This window comes from Pseudochaenichthys georgianus, chromosome 3, assembly GCF_902827115.2.
Source record: "Pseudochaenichthys georgianus chromosome 3, fPseGeo1.2, whole genome shotgun sequence".
Classification (NCBI taxonomy): domain Eukaryota; kingdom Metazoa; phylum Chordata; class Actinopteri; order Perciformes; family Channichthyidae; genus Pseudochaenichthys; species Pseudochaenichthys georgianus.
Window position 1 is genome coordinate 23,278,747 of NC_047505.1, and position 27,635 is coordinate 23,306,381.

Consider the following 27,635-nt stretch of genomic DNA (forward strand, 5'->3'; position numbering starts at 1 on the left):
TCGGGTCTTGATAGATTGAGTGGGGAATTTCATGAGATCTTTCTAGAGGGTTATCAAGAATAACTTTTATCCAATGACCTTTTCCCTCTCTGTCTGTGTCTGTGTATTCTCTTGTTCCGATTAACCCAGACAAATCTTTTTTCTTGTTTTGTATCTATATCTACGCCGGGAACCGGAGTCGAGGCTGATCCTCTTGCTGTAGTCCTGTGTCTTGGATCCTCTATCCTGAGTTCTGGATTAAGTCGTGGACTTCGGGTTGTGGCTGAACCTGTCTCTGCGGTCCTGCCTTGGGTCTCGTCATGCTGCTTCCCTGATGGCTTCCACGGGATTGTAGCTGACATCCTCGTGGATTCATCTTCTTATTACAGACACATGCATTTCCTAACATTCGGTCTATATGCTGTAAAATGTATTATCTCTTCGATTTACACACGGCATCTATTGCACGTCTGTCTGTCCTGGGAGAGGGATCCCTCCTCTGTTGCTCTCCCTGAGGTTTCTCCCATTTTTTCCCTTTAAACTGTGGGTTTTCTCTGGAAGTTTTTCCTTGTACGATGTGAGGGTCTAAGGACAGAGGGTGTCTTTTTTCTCATACTGATATTCTGAACAATCTGTGCTGTTGTATTTGCTGTAAAGTGTCTCTACTGTAGGCTATTTTTATTTTATGTACAGCACTTTGGCTCGACCAAAAATCGTTTATAAATGTGCTATATAAATAAAACTTGATTTGATTTGATTTACTTGACAAACATCATATGTGTAATTCGTGGCACAATTCAAACGGGATCGAAAGATAAGTTTTCTCTCTCCATTGACTTCAATACATTATTTTTCCGAAATAAGGTCCCATGGACCGGAAGTAGATGGGCGTGACTTGACTTCGCCACTCAAGTCCGGGCTGCGGAGGTTTGTTGATACATGTCGTCTTCTTCTGTTTGTTTAATCGAGGCTATGTAGTTATGCAGCGCCCCCATCGTCAGTAAATGGAAGTACTACAAAGAACCCCGTTTAGTGCAGTTATTTCACAAGTTTTGTTATACACAGCTCTTACAAAATGACCGAGGTCCAGACCTCGGTGACCTCAATGGTGGATACGGCCCTGTGTGTGTGTGTGTGTGTGTGTGTGTGTGTGTGTGTGTGTGTGTGTGTGTGTGTGTGTGTGTGTGTGTGTGTGTGTGTGTGTGTGTGTGTGTGTGTGTGTGTGTGTGTGTGTGTGTGTGTGTGTGTGTGTGTGTGTGTGTGTGTGTGTGTGTGTGTGTGTGTGTGTGTGTGTGTGTGTGTGTGTGTGTGTGTGTGTGTGTGTGTGTGTGTGTGTGTGTGTGTGTTCAGGCTGAGTTCAGGCTGAGTTCCGTGGTGTCTCGCTGTCCCCACGCAGCAACCAGGAAACTACACCAGTAATCCAGCTCACCCTGTCCGCTCCTCGAGCCTCAAAGGGCGGAGCAGCGAGCCCCGCAACATCCCACCAACACGGCACCCAGACCCCACGCAGCATTCTCATCTGTTTGTCATTACTGGTGTCATTTTCTGGATCCTAACAAACGCCATTGTAACACATAATCACTGATGTTCAGCTGTAACGGTGGTGGACTCATCAGAACAGAGTGGGCGAACTGACCAATCAGAGCACAGTGGGTTTTTTATGATTGGTTATTTTAATCTGAAGTGAAAATACTTGTTTAGTTGTAAATGCTCACTTTACATTTGATTTCATTAATTTGTTTGAGGAGCATGGAGAACACTGGAGCGCCAAGTTGCAATTTTCATTTTCATTTAAAAATAAGTGTAATCATAATTTAGTTGTAGTTTTCTTATGCCTTTGGGGTATTCTTGTTTTGTTTTATATTTCAGGGGAAATCTAGATATAAGCAAATGTTCTGCTGCTGTGATTGGTTTGCTGCTGTGATTGGTTTGCTGCTGTGAAAGCGCTCACCATGAAACAAACATAGCTCACATGCTATACACTAGACTGTGGCTGCTCAGCGGGAGCCGCAGAGAGTCTGTGTGCTGAGAGTGAATCAGAACTACAACAGCACCTTGATGAGCATTACATCCATTTATTTGTGGTTACAGGAAACAAACCGAGCATTAAAGCTGCGCCTGTGTGAGGTATGTTCTTCCATACATACATCCTTAATGCAACAGAAATATCATAATTAATTTTCCATAACATGACTTGTATGGTAACCATAGATGGTAACATACATTGGGAATATTTAGGACATTTATTTTAATGTAGACTATATCAACTTTTTTCAAGTTTTCGTAAGTATTGCAATTGTATCTCCATATATTGCATACACCTGCATTTTAGTGAAACAGGTTATGTACTGTACTGTCAATATTTTCCCCTTACATTTTGAAAAATTACAATATGGTTGACAATATATATATTTCAATTGTAATCATTGTGTTGGCTTCTATGTGCCTGTAGGCCACATTGTTCATATTGCCACTGAATAGATTCCCTCAAGTTCTAGCACTCATATCATTTTGAGTATAGTCCAGAATAAACAGTTTTTCAGATTCTTGTCAAAACTTTGTGTCATGTTGTAATCCCAAATACATGTCTGGCTAATGCGCACTGACTAAACACAAGCAGATTCAATGTGACTCGTGTCTTTCCTGAGTGAAGTCAGACATTTTCAGCAGGTGTTCGTCGTCTCTTTTAAATATCTTCCTCTCGTGACCTCAGTCACCTTGACCTGCCTGGCTGCAGCTGGCCACCGGCTGCATGAGTCTCCTTCAATGGGCTTTTTGTTTCCCTTTTGATCAACTCCAATGAAACAATTCCGCAACGTATTCAATATGTTATACTTTGATCCTCCATGATATACGTACATGCATATGATCAGATACATCCTTTCATGTTTAGACACTCACACACATTTAAGGATATTATTTAATCTGCCAAAGGAACTTTACATTCTAGTTCAATAGTAGAAATCAACTCAAAAGAGCAACAAAGAAGCTTGCATTTCATCCGAAAACAGGGAATCCCCCTATGCTTGAATTAAATGAGATTCTCTCGTTAGTGTTCTGTAATGAATCACAACATTTTTGGTATTTAAGTACATGTACTTTATTTTCTCATGTGTCGAGCTTTATGTCTTGTATTCATGTGGGCGGTGAGCCATACATAATGCTGACATCATGTTTCAGAAAAGTTTATTTCGGAGTTGGAGAAGTTTTGGTCCAAGCTTACGTCCATTGTCTCAACTGGCACATCTTCCACCGTCACATTTAGATAAAACTCCCCCAGAAACTCAGTCTCTTACATTTTTGATAAGGGATGAGGCCTGAAAACAGCGGGCAGCATCTAAATTATGCAACCGTCCGCATACTCTAAGGGGAAAAAGTGGAGTTGGGTTGAGTTGTCGAAGGGAACAAGCCATGACAGGCCTGTGTATGGAGGGGTGGTGACCATGCATTATGAATGGTGCTAAGTGCGCTTCAGCTGGAGGAGCTGAGTGGAGGCGATGGAGGGCGATGGGATCTCTCCTTCAATTCCCGCATTACTGCCCCAGCCTTTATACGGCACCTGCCACAGCCCAAAAATGTCCCCCAGAATCTCCAGATTGAGTTCATGCTGTTGCCTCACAGTTGGAAGAGTGCCGATGATGACTAATAGACTGTTGTGGATGGGGAGTGAGGAGGTTTTTTTTAAAATGATTCAGATGGCTCTATAGATAACTTTCACTTAAGATGCTCTTTACAACCATGAAGCTGTTTTTTTTTTTTTAAATGCCTAAAACTTATTTTTAGTTTAGGCATTTGGTCATTCTTGAAAGTCATCGAGAATGTCTTTAAAAAGATTTTTACAGCTGAAAGTACTAATAATGAAAACTCTCAGAAGTATCTCAGCATTCTGTCTTCTGCAGGAAATGTCATTTCTAAACAATTATTCCCTTTATTAAATGTAACCTTTTATTCCTGTGACACAACAAGATTAAGAGAGTCCATCTTGCGATAGGATTATCAGGATCACACCAGCCGCGATGGTATATTAATAAATACCCCCCTTACGGGCACACCTGCCCAGTCCATACCCACTACACACCTACACAAAAGTTTTGTGACACAAAACTGACGAGGGGCGTAAAATGAGGTGGCCGATGGCCCCTTTCAAACGTTGTTTCAATACGTTTAAAATGTCCAAATATCTCACCTTCCCTTATCTTAGCTTTGATGACAATGCTTGTATATCAGTCACTGGCTGTCTTAATGAATGCAATTTAATCTTTGTCTGTAATGAATTTATTTTACATATATTCTCCAGCAAGATTATTTTTGAGCATCATAGCAGGTCGACATTTCATATTTTAAATAATTAACTTATGAGGTTTGTACAAGTGCATGTATCCGCACATGAATCACTTTTTTTACATTAATCTAAAGCCTTAACATTTGTCTGTAGCAAATAAGATGCATCACTTCCTCTTCTAATAATAGATTTACTAGATTAATGACATGTGCTAGAGAAATCATGTCAGTACAGGATGTGGACCTTTTAAAATATTTCAATTCAGAGGAAGAAGCCACTGTAGGACTCTTCCCTTGTGTCGTCAACATGCAGCTCTGTGTTTAGTTTAAAGTTTAAAGCTTTGTTTAAATCATCTGTTAATTCAAAGACAGTTGTCAGATGTGTTATGTGCTCTTTATACAGTTGCAGTCATGTTCTATATTTTTCAGAACGTATGTGCATGTGACCCTCATCCTAAATAAAACATGTTCTTCAAAAGTACCTTATATAGATCATACATCTTGGTTACCAGGCAAGTTACGTTTTTGACTTGCTGTGTAACTGTGTAGATTTGTATTTTAAGCACATAAGAAAAAGATCAATCAACCGTTGACATTAAAGACATTTATGACATTTAAACACAGAGTGCTTACTCAAGTTTGATTAAAATGCTCATTTTTGGTGTTGTTCTTGATAAAACTAGACTAGAAAGTGTGTGTTTTTGTTGTGTACTTTCTAGTCTTTCTAGTCCAAAAAAAGATATATCCCTATAGAAGGCCATGGGATCAAAATGCTTAACTTAATTCTTAACTGAAGATGTTTTTATTTAGGTGGTCAATTGCCTTCTCTACCAGTATGGTAATTCAATTGACAAATCTAATGTTTTTTAAATATACCTTGCATTAATTATTTTTCAAAATGGCTTCCACCCACGTCCAGTTCCTGAGCAAAACCCCATGATCCTCCAGTTCTCCTCATGTAGGTCTGCAGGGAAATCCTGCGCTGCTCAGCTGAGTCTCCTTAGTTTAATATTTGATGACATTAGTTCTGCTCGCTGCTTTGCACTCTTTACTTCTGCTGAATGCCTTCCAGCCCTAAATTGCAACCTGAATTTCCCTTTTTGGTTAACGGTTGGTGTGTTTCACTTGTAATGAGGGACAATTGGAAGATATTTGAAAAGAAAAATGTTCATTTTAGCAACAGCCTTATTTTTGTGTTGATTACTCATAGATATTGTGAAACACATTTCATATAACTTCTTTAAACCTGTAAAAATATTCTGACAGAGACAAAGTATGTTTATGATGTAGTAAATGTGTGTTTTTTTCTGATTATGCATGTGTCGACTCACATGCAAATTGGAAGAAGTAGGGTATGATTGGCCAACCATTTTAAAGGGTAGTTCAGATATAGTTGGATAAGATAAACAACACATGGGGCCGGTTCACAAAACAACACAACAATACAGAACTAAAAATGAACCTTTACAACAAAATAAAACATCTTTAGGGAACAAAAGATACTTAATCTTGAAATGTTTTGTGGGATTTTACTTTCAAATAAAGCAAATGGTTACATTTAGTGCTGAACTGGTGAACATGAAAATAGAAAACACTCCCAACATTAGACTTTTTATGCCATATCCCTATAATTTATATTCGCTATTGATAATCCACATGTATCTGATAACATACGTCTCTCAGAAGGTTCAGTTTAATAAAACAAACAAACAAAACGTATCACATGTTATTATAGTCTAAGAGATTCACAGCTACAACATTTAATATGTAATGAACACATTAATGCTTCAATAATTATTATTAAACAATATCATATTTATTATTCTGAAATGTACCAGTTAGCATATTTTATAATTGCACATTTTGTACTTTACATACATTTTGATGCTAAGACATTTATAATTTTAACATTTTGAGAAACTTGTCCACCACTGGTTATATATAAATGTGTTTGAGAAGACTTGTTTAATAGTATAAATCAGGCCTGCCTGGTGATTGGAGGTTGTGTTTTGTGTTGGTTGGCTCAGAAATGTCCAACATTCAAGAATTTGTTGTATTACCTTATTATTATTTTATTATGTTATAATCTTTTAAAGGTGGGGTAGGTCATTTTGGAGAAACCAGCTCAAGTGCGCTAGAATTTGAAAGTACACAGCCGGAAAAAATCTGCCACTTCCTTACAGAGCCCCTCCTCCAACACACACGAACGCGCACATGACCAATGAGGGCACGAGATAAGTTTGTGCACAGATGGAAAGCTGACAGGCAGGTTGGCCATCCAGTTATTTTAGCCGGGCCAGCTAAAATGATTGGTCGTGGTTTTTACAGTACTACGGCTTCCACAGATGACGTTTTATTATGCATTTTTTGTCAAAACACTTCAGATATTCATTGCTATCAGGATGTTAAGAGCATTCCATGGAATATAACAAAAAGTGTATCTCGAGCCGGTTTCTCAAACTTACCTACCCCACCTTTAAGAAGCACAATAACCAAAAACAAGTTCTTGACATCTGCCTTAGTTGTTTCTATGTTTGAATCTAAAAGCGATCACCTGGAAATAGCTCCTCTTAAAAGCAGGAAGGAATATTTAGATTTCACAGCTTGGACAGGCGTCAAGCAATGAGCAGCAGACATTTGAGAAGGAATGACGCTGTTTTACCTTCCTCGTCTGTTTCTCAGCAGATTGTAATAAATTAGAAATGCCACACTCCGAACTCAGGTTTCAGGATGAGCAAGTGGCCTAAAAGCCAGATGTGTATTAGAAACAGATTGATTTAGTGTCTCTGAGAAAGACTCGACTAAGACCTGCCGCTTTTAACTGGCTTGTTATTGTCCATTAGATGAGAGCCATGCCTCTGATTTGTGGAGCGCAGAAGGAACATTGTATAACGTGTGTTTGGATTGGACTCCGGTGATGGATGCTCTGTGAGATTTACCTACCAACACTTACAAAGGACATGGTCAATGTTACTTGTAAGAGAGAGGGAGAGAAAGGAATTGATTGTGCAATAAGCCATGTTTAAAGAGACGTTGGGTTGTTGCAAGGCCTTGCTACAACTTCCCTGATAAAATTCGACCAATATATATTTGACCAAAAAAACCCCAAAGCATTCAGATTTTTTAAATATATATTCATATATCATTATAATAAAAGCTATTAGTGCTAATATTTTTAACATCGGACTCACATTTACAACCACACTATTCTGTGTGTTTAAACCGGACCAGCTGTGTTATGTGATTTGATATACTTTATTAATCCCCGTGGGGAAATTGTTTCTCTGCATGTGACCCATCCTGTGTTGACCCAGCAGTGTGCTGCCATTTGAAACGGCGCCCGGGGAGCAGTGTAGGGAACGGTGCCTTGATCAGGGACACCTCGGTAGCACTTGGTCTTGCCGGGACTTGAACTGGTGACCTTCCAGTTGCCAAGCCAAGTCCCTATCGACTTCACCACCACCGCCCATGTTTGGCCATAAATGCAAATGATAGCTAAATACATCAAGGCTAACATGCTGATTTTTTGCAGGTAAATGTAACATGCTCGCCATATTATTTTGGCGCATTAGCATTATAATAATTTTTACAATTAGCACTGAACACAGCTCGGTCTGATAGATATGCTATATTTGGTAAAAAAACTAATTATTGGACACATTTAAATGTATACCTGATGTTAGAAATACGAGAGAAAGTTAAAGAATCACCAGAATTGACTGTAATGGTGACATCCATAAATGTCAACTAATAGTATCAAAGAAAATGTCAGGGGACCGGCAAAGGATAGAATTATCACATAGGAACCATTACATTTGTAAATTATTTTAATGAATGTGAATCCATTCAATCTTTGTTGAGATATTTCAGTCTGAACTATAAGACACTGAGTGACTGACATAGATCGGCACTGCTAGCATCACCTTGCTCCATTGTGTCTGGAGGAGGTTAAGGTTTGGATGATGATAAGATAATTGATTTTCTTTTCTTTTTTTCAGCAGGATTTGAGAAGCAGAAGCATGTTGAGCTGTCATTGCAGTGCTCTGACTGATCAGTCCACATACAAATCGATATAAAAAAGATACAATCACAAGAATGAATGTATTCGTGGTGGACATTGGTATTGTAGTTGTTAAGCCATTTTTGCATTTTATTAATCTGTTTCCAAAATGTAGGGGCTTAATAAGATGTAATAGCTCATTTTACAACTAATCTTCAAATTAGTTATTTTTACTCTCTGAAGAAAGTGTGTCTGTTTTTGTTCAAATCACTATGAGGTGTCATCAAAAGTTTGCAAAGTTGTGAATTTTTCGAAAAGAAAAAAGAACAGAAAGGAAAAAAACCTACTGAGAAAAAAAGATGAATCGAGTCCAGTGGCTGCAGTCTGCGGTAAGACACCCATCATCTTCATCCAAACATAATAAACACACATCTGTGTGAGCTGAACACAACTAGCACAAATACACACTGCTAATCTAATAACTGTAAAATGACAGTGGTTCATTACAAAAAAATCACCTTAAAAATAATAACCAGCGGCAACAGTGATTGTTATCGTTGATTTCAAATCATGTAAAATTCAATTAAATGTATTAGTCATGTGATGATGTTGAACATGTGAACATTTCACTGTATGTCATTAGTTGTTATGAAGTCTGTGTATATGAGTGGGTCGTAGTGAGTTTACATTCCTGAGACGCTACCCAAAACCAGAACACGAGCGCGTATCGCAGCTGAGCTAAAAGTGTCCAAACAACATTTGAATTTGTGGCGTATCGCCTGCTGTGTTTGAGTGCTGCAGAACGTGCCTGCAGGCGGAGGGCGTCACAGGCCCTGGTGGATCTGATAGTTATCAAAAGCCCTTCCTGTCTTTGAAATCTCTGCGCTGGTTGAATATACTGCTACAAAGTACTCTTATAATGGGCTTGAATATTACAGTTAAATGCAAACATAATAACATCGAGCGGTCACATTAAAGAGTCTGGAGAGAAATCAGAGAGTGTTTCCCCTTTTCTTTCAACTTTTTAAGATTTCAGTTTTATCAAGTTCATCTGCTTTATTTACAGGATCAGGGATCTCTGATTGAGGAAGCAACAAAGTGGTTTAGTTATACATGTATTTCCTCTGACTGCAGGTCTACTTTACACATCCTTTAATGTCTCACTGAGGAGGATTGGGTTTGGTTCCATTTGTTTATCCATTTGTTATGACCAATCACATGTTTGTGTCTTTTAAAACATAAATGTTGTTTATCAATCGTTTAATCTGTTATAGCAACCAAAAATTAGAATATTGGTCACCGGTACACTTCAAACCAGGAAACCTCACATTTTATCACCTGTGTTCAGTCTTTATGCTAAGCTGCAAAGATCTAATTTCGTTCAGATTCTTATGACTCCTGAGTCTGTTTTATGTTTTTATAGTGTCCCCATTTTTTATTTGGTAACATGTCTCAGAATTTGAAAAAGAGGTATTAAATATATTTTAATTTGAGTCAATAATTTGCCAGCTAAATCAAATTGTTTACATGATATTCAACCTTTCAACTTTTGTTTCATTAGGATCGATTTGATGTTACAACAACTCTGTTCTTCACTAGGTTGGTATAAAAGCAATATAATATATCCATTAATATTAGATTCCAACGCATAAAATAGTTTGTTGGTCTGCATTTTTTTCCAGTAACACTCTTTGACTTCTTGCCGCTTTACCAATAGTTTTGCCTCTTGTTGTTTTCGAAGAATACTGCAGCAAACAGCTTGTTTATCACAAAAGTATTTTTTCTTGTTTGTTGATGTTGCGCCATCTATGAAGGGCCTGATCGTGCACGAGTATAAACAAGGCTTCGCAGTTGCACGACTATCCACCATCCCCCCCGTTTAATTATCCTCTTTTCGATTCTCATTTGCATCATTATCTTGTTTCCCTTCTTTTCCAGATTTCTGCGTTTTCCCACCCACTTCACTTCATGTCACCCTGAGAAGCTGGCAGCAGTCCTCAAGATTCCACCAGCCTCTGCTAGCTGGGAATCTGCTGCCCTTTGGTTTAAATAGCATAACCCTCTGTGTCCCTTATTCCATACACAAACAGGAAGTGAAGACCTTATTGCTGAGGGAGGATGTTGCGAAAGTGTTTATTTTCATCAAGTTCACAGTTGCTTTGCGTTTCATTCAACACCACCTCTAACATATGAAGAGATCAGCTGGTTTGGTGTGTTCGTTTAGTTCCTAGCCACTTAAAATGTCTCTAAGTAATTACTTTTGTATTTCTATTTCTCATGAATAGGGCTTAAGGAATGTTGTTGAGTAAGGTTTTTTTTGCATGTTTTTCCCATGTTGAGGAAAATCTCAGTGGAGTTTCTTTTTTATCTGCCAGTTTTACTTCATGAGAAAATGACTTAAATGGTCCCAGTGGGTCGTTTCTTCAGCACTTCCTCTATTTAGGAATGCTCAGAGTGGGAGTGTAATAGGAAACACTTTGATATTACGTTTGTTTCAACCAGTTCTAAGATCAGCAACAAGATGATCTGCTGTGTGTCGTTTCTCCAAGACTCAAAATGTGTGAGAAAGAAGTAGAGACACACAGACTGTCAGAAAAAAATGTTTGTTTTCTTATCTGAGTTGCAAACAATATGTTAAACACAATATCACAGTAGTAGATCTGGCAAATCCTTTTGGAACATTTTTGAGCTGAGTTTTGTTTTCTGCTTTGTATGAAACAATAAACACAGTCACTGCTGGCACTGACTTTGTTGTCATTGCAGAAAACATAACAGCCCTGAGATCCAGGAGAGGTGGAGGCAATGAACTGGGGTTACTGTGCTCAACAAATAAAGGCCAACTACAGCATGAATATATGATTGTTGTAATCCTTTAAGTTCTGATACAGCCAAGATCTTTTTATATTTTTATTCTATTATATGATTAATGCTGATGTCCAAAACACAAACACAGCTTGCTTATACGGTTTACATTACAAGTGTCAGTGAGAAGCTTTCAGCCAGAGGCCTTTGCAGTAAAGCTGTGAACTATTTTGTCTTTTATTTTCAAAGTGTGGCCTGATAGATGTGATCAGTGGTGAACATCTGGACAAGGAGGTGATACAGAAAGAAAATGGTTTGTTCCTGCTGCTCTTCAGAGGTTATGACTCCTCCTCCAGCTGATAAAGGATGGGATAGTTGGGTTTCTTTGGTATCCAAAGCTCAAAACAAAGCAGTTCATGAACGTTTTGTGAAGTTTGCTTCTTCCATCACAAATCAAAACCCAAATGGAACCAGCTGTCATTAAGATACAAAGCAGTTTTTGCCACCGTTTGCAGTCTTTAAGCTAAGCTAACCTAAGCTAATCACCTGCTAGCTTAAGCTAACAAACATGAGTGGTGTGTCACTTTTCTTACCTAACTTTAGGCAAGAAAGTAAACAAACATAGTTCCCAAAATGCCTATAAACAACAACCTTAACATTTGGTCAACATATAAAAAAAAAATATCCCTTCAATGTTTTTAGCTAATTGGTTGGTTCTGAATGTCTTATTGCTCACATTAATAACATTTGTTGTGTTTCAGTAAACCAGCTCAGATAAACTCTAAGTAGCCTCCATGTTTAGCATTGAACAGCAGACAAAGCACCTGACCCACAAAGTTAGCTGTTGGTGAGGAAAACCAAACATTTTACAGCCGAGGAGCCGAGGAGCCAGAGACCAAGCTAAAAGGTGAGTGAATATTGGACTTACATTCGACAGGAGGCTAGAAACCTCCAGGTGAATGCTAATGTTGCCCCTAGCTGGATTGCCTACAGGAGTATATTCTTTTCTAATGTATACTAGATGGATTATGTCTGTTTTTTCCCAGTCGCCAAAATACTACTTAAATGCAATTAGCCAATAAACAGGTAGAAAGCTATTGCTCATGGTTAAGGCTAGTTTGGCTATTGGTAATGTACGCGTTGAAACAATAGCTTAAATAAGGCTCAAAGGCTTTTGTTGTGAATCGAACAACCGTCTGTTTATGAAACAAGTTATTTTCAAATGTCTCCTTTTTGTTCACAATCAACCATTAAATATGTGAAAGTTCCTCCTTAATAACTTTGTCTACTACAAGGAGCTGATGGAAAATGGCAGACGTGAACTCCTTTTGGGTGCAGCTGCAACATCAAATAGAAGCCAAGCATTCAATTGCTATTAATGTCATCTGCTGGAACAACTGTCTCCAATCTGAAATTCCTCTAAACTCTTTCTCTTACATCTGTGACACAGATGGCATTAAGATTTAAATATATTTTGTTTACCAACAAAACAAAGAGGGATGTGTTTGATGCATGTATCATCAGTGCAGTGTTCGATTGATTTCCAGCAGACGTTTCTCCAGCCTCCTTCTGTCCTTGTTGGCTCTCACAGCAGGTGTGACAATGTCTGACAAGTGTTAGAAAAAAAGGGCAACAGATAAAATGTCACAACCAAATGGATAACTGGTGCTATCGCTTGCTAATAGGCTATTACAGATATTATTGGTTAAGACTATCTCAATAAAACCCTTCAGTTGACAGAACCAAATGTCATTCCCATCATGCTGTTTGGGCTGCTACATGTCTGTGATTATAATGTATTTGTGAAGAGGGCTATTTATTGGACAAAGTATTCACGAAACGTCACAAATGCCCCGCGCCTCCCTCGCTCAGTGTGTGGGTGGAAAAGCTACAAAGTTTCCTAGGACCTCCAAATGGATGTTTGGCTGTACCACAGAGGACACGCAGAACACAAGCTAAGTGCTTTAGCAGCGGGTGATGCTAACGCAGTAGGACAGGCTCAGTGAGGCGTGAAGCAGAAGAGTGCTGTGCGAGGTGACTTATGGGACAATGGGGCCGCTTTTCGCAAATAAAACATGAGGTCTTATCCAGAGCCTCTGAGCGCCACAGTCGCGGTTTCTGTCAGGTGTTTGCGGGAGGAAAGAGAGGGGGGAAATCTGATTTAATGCTTCTGAACTGTTTGGATTATCTATACAAAGAAGGCTAATTCATTTAAAAATATCGGTTTTTTGGTAATGCTCACAATCCTATTAACTCCTTAACATCCGGTTTTATTTTTCTCTTAAGTAGCTTTAATGCTGTTAAAATCTTATTATATTATGCTTAAGCTTCTGATTGAAGCTAAATACTTTTTTTCAAGGTCAAGACCAGAGCCACTTTCTAGCAGGTGACAGTGAGATATGAATGAAGGATTAAAAAGAACAAATCAATGGATTGGACATTGCTTTTGCACAGTAATATGTATTATTCTCAAAATGTAAATGCAAAACAACATAAGCAGATTTGTAGTTAGGAAAGCTTAAAACATAAACAAAGTTAATTTAAAACATTTCCTCTGATCTTTGGCTTCTACTATATATATTTTTTTTAAACACTAGAAAGTTTAACTTCATCCTGCCTCTAAACAATTTAAAATCAAGCAATCTCAGAGGGGAAAATCATTATTTGCCCATGGAACGATTCAACCTTTGAAATGGTGTCACAAGGGACATTTTGTTTGCGTTAAGGGGTTAAGCATCCAAAGATGCTGGGAGCCACTGATAAAGACTGTATGTTATCTGATTTGGTTTAAAAAGTGCCTACAAAAGAAAAGACATCTTCCTGGAATGACAATGTTCAGTCCTACCAACATCTTCAGTATTTTCATACTGGCAAAGTAACCTTTTGAGACGTTGGACTAGTTGTGATGTAAAAGCAGAAGTATGTTTCTTCAATTAATAAGAAGCAGCAGCCATTTGAATCATATAAGTCCAGTGAGGTCCTGAAGAAATCCATTCAGTTTAAAAAGTAAACATCTCTTGATAATTTCAACTATAAAAGTCTCAGCATTCAATTATGTAAAGGCTCTAAGCCAACACTTAGACGGAATAGGTCTGTGAATTTAGCTCCCAACTACGTCAAGCATTCCTTTAAATCCAACCGACGAGACGTATGAATACGATATTGTGTGCGCACTACATCTTCACAAAGCTATCTTTGGCTGTGAGGTGGCAGTGACATCTTTGGGCTTAAAAGGCTCAGAGCAACATTGACTTATTTTTTGCTTTTTAACCCTTTGTGTGGTCAAAGTTTTCCAACCACAGCATCTGAATTAAAGATTTGTGGGAAAAAGTAAAGAAAGAGGAAGGGAGAGTAAACACAAAGCACAACCGACATCAAAAACACTTTTTCTAAGGCTGCCAAGGATGGAAAAAGTGCTTTAAATTATAAATGTATTGATTTTATAAATAATAATTGCCATGTTTATTAAATGCTTGAAAGAAAACCTACAATCTGCTTTACATTCAATTAAAAAACAATAAGCACATGGTTAATATAATAGTATGAAAAATGCAACAAGGATAAGCAAACAGCACTGAAATAATGAAATAGTGACTTTAAAAAAACTCTGCAGGTCATTGCACAACTGGGGCCTTAGTTGGAACATAAGAGATATCATTTTTCAAAATATAAATGTTACTTTCTAACATTCATATTTTGTTTTGGCATAAATAATCTGCTGATGTTTCAATGAAGTCTTTCCTTAGGATCTCATGATATAAAAAAACATGTAGCAATCAGCCCGGACAATCTGTGTCTTCTTTAAGTGAATGAAAGGCAAGTGAATGAATTTTACTGTAATAAGACCTGAATCGTGAGCCTCCTATGCATTAAAACCTCAGAGTACAGACTGTACAGACTAGTGATGAATACATTAATGAACACTCAGCAGCACAGTCAATATTTCATAGGCAGCAAGTGTTGCTCCAATGACAAACAGAGCGTAATATTGTTCCATAGAACAAATTCTCTAAGTCAAGTGTTCTGCAGCTGCTGACTGAAGCAGAAGCCAGATCTCTACAGACCTTTGTTCTGGATTACGAGATGTCGATCTGTACTTTTAATTTGATATTGTTAAGGAGAAATGTGTCTTGCAGTCAGGTGAAATACATAACACACAAACACTTTAACATAAAACACAACAAAATACCAGAATCATACAAGAAAAATATTCACATAAAACAATGTTAATGATGACATGAAGCCTGGAGTGCATCCAGTCAACGGTTAAAACAACATCATCGTCACGGTCACACACATACCGGCCCTTACAGAGGCCTGTAGTGTCCCCTTATCCTTCAACATACACACAAATCAGTCATACAGAGCTCATTCTTTATTTAAATCTATTGATGATTTCCTACATTGAATGAGCATCTGTCTCCTTAAATCATTTGGAGTTGTGTGTTATTTTAAAATGGTGAACAAATCAATAATGGAGAGCCATTTGCCCATTATTTTACGTTGGGATGCAACTAATATTGATAAACATGCTGATTATTTCTCAAATTAATGAACTCACTAATCTATGAAATCGTTTGTAAAAATGTGCTTTTTTGTCTGGAAAGATATTACTTTTTTAAAAGAAACAGAGAAGCAGTAAATATATTATTTGTAGAAGCCAGTAGATATTTGGCTTTTTAGTTATGTAGTTAGCTTTTAAAAGAAATACTTAAATTATTAATAAATTATCAAATGAACAAGTAAGATTAATTCCCTGTAGTTAATGGATTAATTCAATTTGTTTTAGATCAACTGTTTATACACCAATGCATTGTCATAATGTACATCTTATGCTGGTTCATTGAAATACTATGACAGAGCTTAACACTGTTTATTGTCTTCTATGTCCGCATAGCCTTTTTCTTTACATCTGTTTGTATCTCCTTTCATGAAGTGATGAAATATCTATAGACAGCACATTCACCACCTGAATTCAATACAGAAACACACTGGAAACACAGCACGGTTCCGCTATTTTTAGATCACACAACTGAAGAAATACAGTGAGAAAACGTCGGCCCACAGGGCCCCCCCTCCTCGCCCTGCAGGCCTGATTGTGTTCCTATACAAAGTCAGGAAACTCTGTGGCCTCTGTAGCTGTTTTGTTGTGAGGAAACGCAATGCATGCTGGGCTCACGTCCAGGGCCGAGCCTCAATACACAACACGGACACTTGTCCACCCACGCCACTCTTATCAGCCACATCATTAAAACACAAAGGCATGATTTATTATTATCATTGTTATCATTATTATTTAATTTAGGATGTTGCACTAATAAAGAGGTAATATGTAAACAAGGCTCATCAGTGTATATTAATTGGCAAAAAAATACATTAAAACACAGTGTGTGTTTGTAATTAAATATTTTCTTCAGCATAAAAAAGGGTTAAATGACAGAAGACTCTCCTAAGATAGCTTTTTTACATTATAAAGCAAAAAACGAAATGTAAATAAAAAATGTTTTATCTCTGATAAACTGGAAAAGTGAAGTACTAGTGTAATGATGTTAGACATAACACAACAACAATAAATCATAATCCTATATGTAAATGCATCTGTTTATTTATGAAGGCCAAAGGCCTTTAACCTGTAGTGAAATGTGTCACATAAAAAAATAGATTTGAGTTGACTTAAAATACCCTTAAAATAGCCCTTACATTTGTGTTAATTAAGTGGGTTTTACCACAGATGTAAACAATAAAATACATTGAAATAAATTAAAGTTTGTGTCAGTGTGGTGCCATACTGTCACATAAACAATAGAAGATCCAGTAATATGAAACATTGTTTCTATATATTTAATTCTGGGGTAGACACCTTTTATCAGTTTTTATTTTTTATTTGTTGGGGGGTGTTAAGTAAATTGAAGGCAACAGATTTAAACCGAACATTTATTCCATTAATTAATAATAATGATAATATTGTATTACTTTAGGGCAATTTAAATATGTGTGATAAACTACCATTGGCTGCCCGGGTCCCATAGTAACGGTGATGCGGCGCGGAGGGGTTGGGTCTCCTGCAGCAGCTGAGGCGGATCTGCAGCCTGATTACGGCTCACAGCCGACTCCAACATAATTGATGACCTAATTGAAAAGCAGGAGGAGGAGGTGGATGATATAGAGAGAGAGAGACGCGCTCCAATGAGAAAAGTTTAGCCTACTTGTTCTTCCTCCGCACAATCCCACTGTTGAGGGCATTGATGTGACCGCATAGGCTTTCTGTTTTTTACGCGCACTTCTTTCCCACTATCTTTCACCCTCACACACGGAGCACAAAACCACCTTCTCACCTTTAGTTTAGCGCGTGTTTGTATTTCTTTTCTTTCCTTTTCCAACCTTTTATGAATGATTCTCTCTCGCAATACTTCTAAGATATCCTCGGATACTTCTCCGTCCTCGTCTGCACGACTTCACCTCGGCACATCTTCTCTCCCTAAGTTCAAAAGCCACCAGGACTTTCACTGCAGCTTCAGCCGCACTTGGGGGAAATATCACTCGACGAGGAAAGACTTGATACTGAGTGCAGCAGCAGTTGAAGCCTCCGCCGACATGAGTATCAAGGCTGACGCAGAGCCCAACAACAATGTTTCCATCGAAGAGGAGGTGAGTTTACACAAAGTTGAATATCTCCGCAGCTCCGGACTTTGACCCTTTTAAGCCACAGCTGTAACTTTTCTTGGTTGTGTGTTGGCTGAAATTACTTGAGTTTATCGTGGCTTTTCGCTCTTCTGTGTCATTTTGGAAGGAAGTAAGGCAGGCGCGATTTTAAAGGGGCGAAACCACTTCCAGTGGAAGTTACCGCATTGTTTAATAATATCTGTTTATAAATAATACACACGTTATTTCAACTTGCCAATTCCTGTAACTTTTTGTGACGCATTTTCTTTTTTTCCTGATTTATCTCACCAGGTGAGATTTGCTGTAGGCGATTACGATTCGCCTACAGCAAATAACTAAAATGAATCAATTGGGCTCTTAACCCTTTATTTGTTTTCCTTTGTTGTAATGTTTTATTCAATACCCAATTTCACTTAAAAGTGTTTCTTTGTGTCAAAAAAGGTAGAAGATTTATGTTTATGTTGCCTTAAAACGCCTATATTGTATTTTTAAAACCGCGCTTTAAATGGTTGACATCAGTCCGTCTGCATTTAAAAAAACATATACCTATGGACTCTCCTAATTTCCCAATGATGGCACTTTTTTTTCCTTTACTTTTCATGAGCATCAGGTTTTTAGAAGGGACATTTTTGTTTGCAAATAGATTTTGGTCACACCAATGCTGCAGGTTTCAATATATTTGAGAAGAGGTCATCATGAAACTGTAACCTTAAATAAATGTCACAACTGTTACATTACATCTTTTTGGTAGGTCTAAATTAATACAAATGCCCTGAATAATAATTGTTGAGATTGATCTAATTAATTGAACTAAAATATGTGTTTAACTGCTGCCACTCGAAGTCTGTGTGGCCATCTATATTTCCTCTTTAATGACTCCTTATGGAGACACACTGAGGGGAGTGGAGGGCCTTTTGTTGGTCCTCCTTTGTTCCCATTATCTTCCAACAAAGCCACATGTGGCCTCTTGACTGTTATTAGCCTAATGTCCTTTTGTATTTTGTCTCCTTGTAATTAAGAACAAATATTAAACAAACAGGCTATAAATGTATTTGGGACCCTATAAATGTTTGTTTAGAGACGTGGTAAATCAAGATAAAGAATATTGTCAGTCATCAATAGTCGCCCTTTTTTATTCCTAAATAAACCCCCTTGTAACTGATGCATTTCAGATGTTGTGAACAATACAGTATGTTTCAGGTTCATACACTCAGTCAATGAGAAGCTGATGGATGAATTAAAACATCTCCATTGAGTTTGTGTCCTGCTGAGCCGGCCTTCAGTCGCTGTGTGTGCTGAGCTGTAGAGGACTGAGAATTGCTGCTGTGCGGCACCTGAAAAATGCCGGAGGGCGGGGGCCGCAGGTCAGAGGAAGGAAATGGTGTCACGCTGTGCACTGTTGTCCAGTGCTGTTCGTCTGGCAGCCCCATTGTAGTGAGGGCCTCCCCACCGGCTGGGAACTAATGGGCCCCGCACTACACAGTTTATTTCCCCAGCCACTCTGCACTATACACTACATCAGTTCTCAATGTCTGTTCAGTGCCATTCCAGGGTTTCCTATCAGGATGAAGACCCTCTTAGGTTTATCCTTTTTGCTCGTAACATGCTTGAGGATCACAAGTTGGCTTTAAAGACAATTGATAAGATCTGAGACATACTTAAAATCCTCTTAGAGGAGTGGTTCCCAATCTGAGGGTCAGAATCCAGCCAAGGGGTCACTTGATAAATCTAAGGGTCGAGTGATGGTTAAAAGGACAGGCTATGGAGCTGCTCGTCGCACATCTTAGAGGGAATTTTCCATCTTTTGTGAGGCTCAAACTTAAAGCATATCTATGATTGAGATTCTCGGCTGGGATTGCCTCCACACCGCTCTCAGCTTGAAGAAGGCTGAACTGGTGGCTAGCAGCTAACGGCACAAACAAAGTCTCTGACAAGGCTAACGGTGTCGACCTGGGAGGGAACAGGAGGTGTTCAAGTTTATGCCACAACTCCGCTTGTTTTATGTACAGTGAAGAGCCGCGGCCATTGGCTAGACAGTTGGGCACACAAGGTGACATGCACATCATGCAAGCATAGTTGGCCAGGCTAAGCAGGAAGTCTTAGTGGGAGTATAGAGCAAGGCAAATGTATACGGGATTACAAAACATTAAAGAAATGTTGCATTGTTTTACTTTTCTTTTTTCATGTTCAGGCGTTTAAAACGGTTTTATACTCAAACTGGTGTTGCAAAGCAAAATAAACCCATTGTTCTAAACCCATAAGTGTTGGTTATTAATGGAGCTTTTTAATATATAAATTGCAGCTCACCGTTTAAAGTCCAACATGCTGGTCTTTAGAGAATAAAGACACCAATAAAAGATACACAGAATATTAAGATGTTTTGCTTCCAGCTGACAAAAGTACATTTTGCTTTTCTTTTTGCAGGTGCGAACACTGTTTGTTAGTGGCCTTCCAGTGGACATTAAACCACGGGAGCTTTACCTTCTCTTCAGACCCTTTAAGGTAAGTAACAACATGAGTTTCTGGGTGTTATACAGGTTATTTAAGGGACATCTCAAGTACCTTACCCTTACAAGTAAAGCAAGGCTGATGTTTTTGAAGGGCTGGAGAAGATTTAGGAACGTTTTTTTTAAAAGGATTATCTGCACACAGAGATGGAAGAGTTTACACATTTGTTATTATTGACAAACTGTTTTCCGTTGTGCAGGATATTATTTTAAGACCACTTCTAATGATGCAGTTATATTACTGCCTGTTGCGCACACTGTAAAAAGTTAATCAGAGCTCCTTTTGAAATCAAACAAACCCCTCTGTTTATGGACGTCCAGATATTTGCATATATGGAAATGAGGCCACATCATTGTTTGTCCATTGCTCTGTTTTTGACTGGACTCCAGTTCCATAAACTCCCCTCCCACCCGTGTCCTAACTAACCAAATTGGAAGTGGTATCCCTCACACATGGATGATCTTGTGGAATGTGTAAATGAGTAGCCCTTGCGATTGGCCAACAAACCCTCTCCGTGACCCAGCTTGCCCACCGTGTCGGGAAACTTTATTTATTTCCTCACGTAACATTCAGACATTGTGAAACCACTGAAATGTTTTGTTTACACAAGTTGTTGTAACGCTCATTTACTTTGTGTCCTTTGCTTCTGTAGATGGCTAACATTGTGTGCAAATAGGGATACAGATTATACAAATTAAAACGCTTTAGTTTATTTTAGAGAGAAATCTTTCAATATTGCTTGTATTCTACCTCTTGTTTGTGTCTGGTTAACTGAAGCTAAATCTGGTTTGGATTGTTTCTAAAGATTTATGACAGCCAGTGAAAGTTGTTTATTTTCCATGGCTGTGGATCAGGAGAGATCCCATTTATCAATACTCTGCTTACGCAACATTCCCCTTCATATCTCAGGAATTTGTTCCTGTTTTGACCAACACTTGTGCAGTTTTTAACCTGGTTTAAAACCAGTGGATTTCTTTTACAAGTCTCCCATTTAAAAAAGAAAAAAAATGTTCTTCATTTCTTTTTTAGTTTTCAGGATATTAAAATGGTATTTGCAGTAAAATTAGTTTTGTATGGAATGTACTTGATTTGATCACATCAAATGTAAGTACAACACTATCACAAAAGGACCCGTGATGGCCTTCTGTTGAGCTCAAACTGACGGTGAACACAAGCAGGTTCCTCTTGATGTAGCGAGAAGTGTTCATGCCTGACTTCCTGCATGTGACTCCAGGGTGGATAATTGGCTATCTTTCTTCCCTGCAGGGTTATGAAGGGTCACTGATTAAGTTAACATCAAAACAGGTGAGAGGCCTTCAATCAGTAGAAGGAATTGCTTTAATGCTGTACTAAAATACTACACAAATGTCCAGTCATGCTCTTTAACTTTAACATTACCTCAGGACTGTTTAGCTGATTTGTTTGATGCATGATTTATTTTCTATTATGTATATTAATATCTAATGTGACATTTGAAAAATGCAGGTTCTTGCATGTTAAGGTGCTCTTCTAATTATGTCAGCTCTCAGTGTGTTTCTTCCCTTTTTGCCTTCCAGCCTGTCGGGTTTGTTACCTTTGACAGTCGTTCTGGAGCTGAAGCTGCGAAAAATGCTCTGAATGTAAGCATCGCCCTGTTTTTATCCAATTCCTCTCTTGTTCTGTTGTATTTCACCCCTGTTTTTACATTTGTTGCTTTTGTCTTCGAGTTGTTTTCTAACCTTTGCTTGATTCTAGACAAAAACATTGGGAACTTTAACAACTCTTTCCTACAAAAGATTTTCAAAAGTCAACCCATTTTGTCTTTTATAATTCAATGGCAGGGCCATTTTTGGAAAGAGGCCAGAATCCCGTAGACTTACGGTAGTTTACTTTGACCTTGATACACATCACTTCTTAGTCTGGTATAGCTTTCCTCATTTTGCACATCACTGCTTTACTGTAATACTTGTTCCATAGACACATGTGTAGTGTTATTTGGACACATATTCAGTAGTGTAACCTCTTATTTTGTCACTCAGTAGCCCACGTATCTGGCAATATCTAACACTTCTCTCTCATAGCCTAGCCTTTCTTATGAGCATCACCAGCATCTTAGACACACCAGCAGTCTCACACACACACACACCGAAAAAACTACTCACCTGCATGTGTGCACAACGCTTAGGGCACAAGAACACAAGCAGGGTTCAACCCCCTAAAAGGATTTACTCTCAAAAGTCTCAGCCCGTTTCCTCCTCTCCCTCTCCTCCTGGCGCCTCTTCAGACGCATGGGCTCTTGATTTCGTCAGGAGGAAAAAGAGATGCACTCATGTTGAAATACTTCAGGAGAGTATCCTTCAGCCTGCCCTTTTTTTCTCCTCTTTTATGACAAAACCTTTTAATGAACAGTTTAAGTTCAGAGAAAGCAGTCAGTTATTTTGACTATGCCACCGGAGGATAGAACAATGTTTAGCTCAAGGGAAGCTTGAAGGATACATCCCGAGTATTGAAACACGGCTTTAGGAAAGGAGGCCATATGAGACTACAGAGTTTCAGCCCCTCAAACTCAGCCCACCTCCCTTACGATACTATGTCCCCCTCCTCCGTCTCTCCCCCAGGGTATCCGTTTTGACCCCGAAAGTCCCCAGACCCTGCGCTTAGAGTTTGCTAAAGCCAACACGAAGATGGCAAAGAGTAAGCTGATGGCCACACCGAACCCCACAAATATCCACCCTGCTCTAGGAGCACACTTCATTGCACGGGACCCATGTAAGTTGTACGGCTGCACCACTCTAGGCTCTCTCATCCACTCTCACCTTGGCAATGCCAGTATACTCAATTACCCTTTTTTTAATTTTTCTCAGAATATTGTGGTATTAAAGACAAATGGGCAGAAATTAAAACGGTATCTTACTAATTAAAGACTAACTCACCACCACATGCATGTGTCATCTCGACTCTTAAGACGCCCGCTTTGCTTCTGTAACTTTTGAAAAACTCTCACAGGGACCCTTACCTAAAACAACGGTTCATTTTTTAGTATTGGACAGGTGATGGTTCATTAAAGTCTCAAGCTACATTCAGACCAGATTTAATTGTGGCAGAACGCTTTATTACACTGTGCAAAGGGAGATCGGCAGGTCTATTAACTATTATCAAATTGATCTTGGCGTGCTCCACATAGAAACAATCTAAAGAGTGCGCCTCTTCAGGGTTGCAAGTACATTTTTATCCTAGTGACAGGTCAAGTTATTACTACTAGATTTGTCGGTAATAAAGCTTAAAGCCCTATTTTGACAAAGTAACCAAACTCCCCTTTTGCAGCAATGATGACACATTTTCATTGTTTACATTTGTAGCTTCTGTTTTTATTGCTCACAAGATGCAAGCCTGTATGTTGAAGAGTAGGTCAGTCAGCTTTTGTTTGCTCCCGCCCTGTACTTCCTCAGATGATATGACAGGAGCAGCACTGATCCCAGCTTCTCCAGATGCCTGGACTCCTTACCCCCTGTACACCACGGAGCTGGCCCCAGGTCTCCCTCATGCAGCCTTTAGTTACCCAGCGGCCGCTGCCGCTGCTGCAGCCCTCCACGCCCAGGTGAGGGACCAACCAGTGTGTTTCTCTTCTTCCTTCTTCCTCTAGTAGACATTCAGGGCTCACAATACATCTTGTGTAGAACTGGGTACAACCCAAATCCTTCAACTTAAAATGAGATGTTTATAGATGCACCCCTGCAAGTTAAAACTTGACAGCATGGTGCACTGTTAAAAGCAGATCTTCAGATTCTTGAAACCATACAGTTATCCTCAAGTATTACAGCACCAAGGATGGTCCTGCTGAATACAAGCCAGATAGCAAGTCTTCAGATCACTGCTTTCTGCAAAACATGTGCACAGTCTAAATATCACAAAATGGGGAGCTGTTACAATTATATAGTAATACAAAGATTTGTCATTTAGAAAAGGAAAACGTCTTGACTGCTGTCCTGCTATCAGTGAAGTGATGTGTTGTGTATATTCTTTGATGTAGGATAACCTTAGCATACCACACATTTGCTTTAAACCCCTCTTTGTGTTTAGTCATCTGGTTGTGTTTGGCCCAAACCTCAGACTTGGCGGGATAAATGTAGCCTTTAATGGAGCTCTGTTCATCACTGTCCCATCTGTGTGCATCAGGATAAAACTGATGCTCACTTGTAAAATACCAATGTTTTGGTCTGCACTACAGTGTGGATTGTTTAAGAGAGGTACACATTTTACCTTAATGGAGATGGAGTTTAATGCCTGATTTGCATTTAGAAAATCAATTCAAAACATTTTAAATTCATGATTTGGATCTGGTTTTCAAAATAAATGTTAAACATTGTTTTAAAGGGTCCTGCTGCTGAAAGTTAGAACATACAACATGGTGTACAAAGTGTTTACTTTCCAAGATAATCGCAGTCTAAATGCAGCAAACTACAAAGCAGTGGGCAGGGCTTTTGGTAACAATAGCAATGGAAAATATTTCCCTTGTTGGGTCATTTAAAGTTCATTGTGATCTAACTTCCTGCCTTAATGTAAGAGCACAGGGGAGTGCAACACTGCAAAGTAGGCAGCTATTACATGGACCATTTTGTCGGGCATAAGAGGCGGAGGAATGCGAGGTATTTGCTTGGAGAAATTGTCGGACCTGATGGCCTTCTCTGGAGGTGCCAACTTACTGTCCACGTTTCTTTTGGAACGCAAGCTGACTGTAGCCACACAAAGGCGGAAAAGCCTTTTTAATTGCAATCTGGTGAAGGATCCCTGAAATGCCCTGTTCTCTTTCCACTGACTCTTGGCTTTATTAGTTTGACTGTAAGACACAGCAGAAAGTGTTTAGTAAATCTTAGTTTAGGAAATTTATTGTGGCCTGCGTCTTTTTTTTATTCAGTTTGTATAAATGTGAGGCCTTATTCTGCCATAGGTTTATTCATAGGTATGGAAAGGTACCAGCTCTTACCCCGTGCAAATGTTTAACACAGAGGTTTGACGCTCCACATTTCCGTGCCTGTTAATTACTCAAGGACTATTGTCCTCAATGAGCGTCGACATGACCCACATTCCCATGGCTTCTCTGACCAGGGCTTAAAGGGACAATCTTTCTAAACCTGCTGTTCAAAAGTCAAAGTGTGTTTTTAATCTGCTGAATTGTAACACTGAAGCTTGGTTTGGTCTGCTGTACATACATACGTTTGCGTTTTTTTTTTTCAGATGCGCTGGTACCCTACTCCCTCTGAGACTTCCCAGCCTGGATGGAAGTCCCGGCAGTTTTGTTAGATATTTAGTGAGTAACCTTTGAAACAACAGTGTTTTTTTAGATTTCCCAACCCCCACCCGCCATCTACTAACTGCTAACCCGATGTCGTTCAAACTGAAACCTGCATAATGAGACTAACACAATGTTTGACTGAAAACTACAGAATGAGTAAACATAAATTAAAATGACTAACAACTTTGGTGTTAGAGGGTATTCTCTTGTCAACAAATCCAACCCCGTCTTTTGGAGCCCCGCATTACCATAAAGCTTTAGTCAGCTTAGATTTTTAATTAATTACACATTTACCATCTTGTAGCCATGAAACACTTAACAGCACACTAAACTTTTTAATAGCATTAGTATAGTATCAATCTGCTTCTTAAATGGATTCCCCCCAAAAAAGACGATACTCCTGAGTAATCTTGGTTAATTCAATGGAAACAAATTGGCTTTAAGTAGAGTATCAAACAAACTAGCATTGTTGGTCTTTAAGTGTTTTTATTTATGATGGATTTATTGATGTGGTTAGACTAAATCTTGTTTTCTGTTTCCTTCAGGCCTCTGGAAACCACACCTTTGTCCAGCTGAAGTGAGGTTTGCCGAGCTCTTCATTAATTTAATCAGGTTTATTTAATGGACAAGTGTGCATTACTATAAACAAACAGTATTTATATCTCCTCCCGATTATCTCTGGGGGGGGTTGAGTTGAAACCATCTTGCTGTCGACAATCTGAGCTTATCCTTGGCAACTAGGGCGGTACCATCTTAGCACTTCAAAAAAAAAAGACTCATGCAAAGCCTAGTCAAACTCGATGGATCATAATTGCTGAGGAAAATGAACTAATTGAAGTAATTGTTGTTAAGCTAGTCCTTCCACGGGTTACCGCTGGTCCTGGGAGGCTTAAAGCATTAAGAGTCATTGCATGTTAGTCCTTTTGGCATGAATTTAGAACGCAGAGTTCTGTGTAGCCTAATTTTCTTAGTGTTTGTGTTGCCACTTTACCTTTTGGCCTAGACAGCTAAATGTTTTGTTTTCCTGTAGAACCTTGGTCTTACCTCTGTGAAAGCTAGGCTGTTGTGTAAATGGCTTGCATCGCATGGACCTTGTGAATGCTTCCCTACGTTCTGACAACCCCAGTCCTTATGATCATATCAATGTCTGTCATTATTTGAGCAAACAAAAGTACAAATGTTTCTGTACTTTTTTGCGTAATGTATATTTATGCATTTTTGTGCAACTAAAATAATGAACCTGTATAAGTTGGATGTTTAGTCGTCTCTTGTGTTTTTGGTGTTACTTTTTGATCCTATAATCCTGTTGACGTAGTTTTAAAGAGAAAAAAAAGTGCAATTTGTTTAAATGGGAATCTGTCAAAAATGGAAGTATTCTGAACGTGGCTTGTGCCATTCTGCTAAAGAGATTGCTGCAAAACGATCTTTCAGAATGTGAAACTGGACTACAAACGTAAAAGGTTGATTTTTCTTGGGGGGCCATTTTGAAATGGAGAGCAGGAATAGTGATGAAGGAATTTAGTTTGTGGTTTAAAAAAAAAACATGTTTGTCTTTGTATCTGCTGTGCATAAGATGTAACAAATATTCCCATCTTATGAATAATAAAATAAGTGAATGCATTTCTCTCTGGACATCTGTCATTCATCCCTGTGGCGAGTCAGCGGCCAATTGAAGTTAACTAACGCTCTGACACTGGACGCTATCTCCAAGAAGTGAATTCTGTGCGATGTTGACATCAATAATTCATGCCAACTTTTCATTTGTAATGCACCATTGCATTAGTGTCACTTTGCATCATACTGACCTCCACACTCTGCCTCATAAGGCGCTCTGCTCAACCAACCATGATGGCTCCTCTGGGACTCCTAAGTGACTGTCCCCGGTACGACCAGCTGCCTAATCATAGTGGTGACAGTGCTGGTGGTTAACTGTAAACATGTGTCCATATTGTGCCAATTAAGTAACGGTATACACAGGACATAATACATGATGACGGCTGCACTGAGTTGAAAGACATACTGTGAGTATAGACTGCAACTTTGGCATTGTACAATCTTTAATATAACTTAGATTTTGGAGGCACTTTATTTCTGTTTTTAGATTTACTGACCATTTAATCGAGATTAAAA

At 38.8% G+C, this 27,635-nt stretch overlaps 1 protein-coding gene across 2 annotated transcripts; it reads left to right on the forward strand.

Moving 5' to 3' along the window:
* The first annotated feature begins 17,152 nt into the window (after positions 1-17,152).
* On the forward strand, positions 17,153-27,125 carry LOC117464449 (RNA-binding protein, mRNA-processing factor 2a). 2 transcript variants are annotated; one of them, XM_034106887.2, is made up of 8 exons: positions 17,153-17,710; positions 20,150-20,227; positions 21,500-21,538; positions 21,763-21,852; positions 22,831-22,981; positions 23,662-23,810; positions 25,448-25,520; positions 26,051-27,125. In XM_034106887.2, exons 1-7 carry the CDS (start codon positions 17,453-17,455, stop codon positions 25,511-25,513), a joined length of 831 nt encoding a protein of 276 aa, XP_033962778.1. In that variant the 5' UTR covers positions 17,153-17,452; the 3' UTR covers positions 25,514-25,520; positions 26,051-27,125. The 2 variants fall into 2 exon arrangements, with proteins under 2 accessions (XP_033962778.1, XP_033962788.1); XM_034106897.2 differs by having other exon boundaries at positions 17,156-17,710; positions 21,790-21,852.
* Positions 27,126-27,635: the final 510 nt, after the last annotated feature.

What these genes read in the sequence shown, in the direction of transcription:
- LOC117464449 (XM_034106887.2), top strand. Translation starts at nt 17,453, where the DNA reads ATGATTCTCTCTCGCAATACTTCTAAGATATCCTCGGATACTTCTCCG. An exon ending in TTAAGTTAACATCAAAACAG is followed by an intron (nt 21,539 to 21,762) that starts GTGAGAGGCCTT and finishes GTCAGCTCTCAG; the next exon opens with TGTGTTTCTTCCCTTTTTGC. An exon ending in CTGCAGCCCTCCACGCCCAG is followed by an intron (nt 23,811 to 25,447) that starts GTGAGGGACCAA and finishes TTTTTTTTTCAG; the next exon opens with ATGCGCTGGTACCCTACTCC.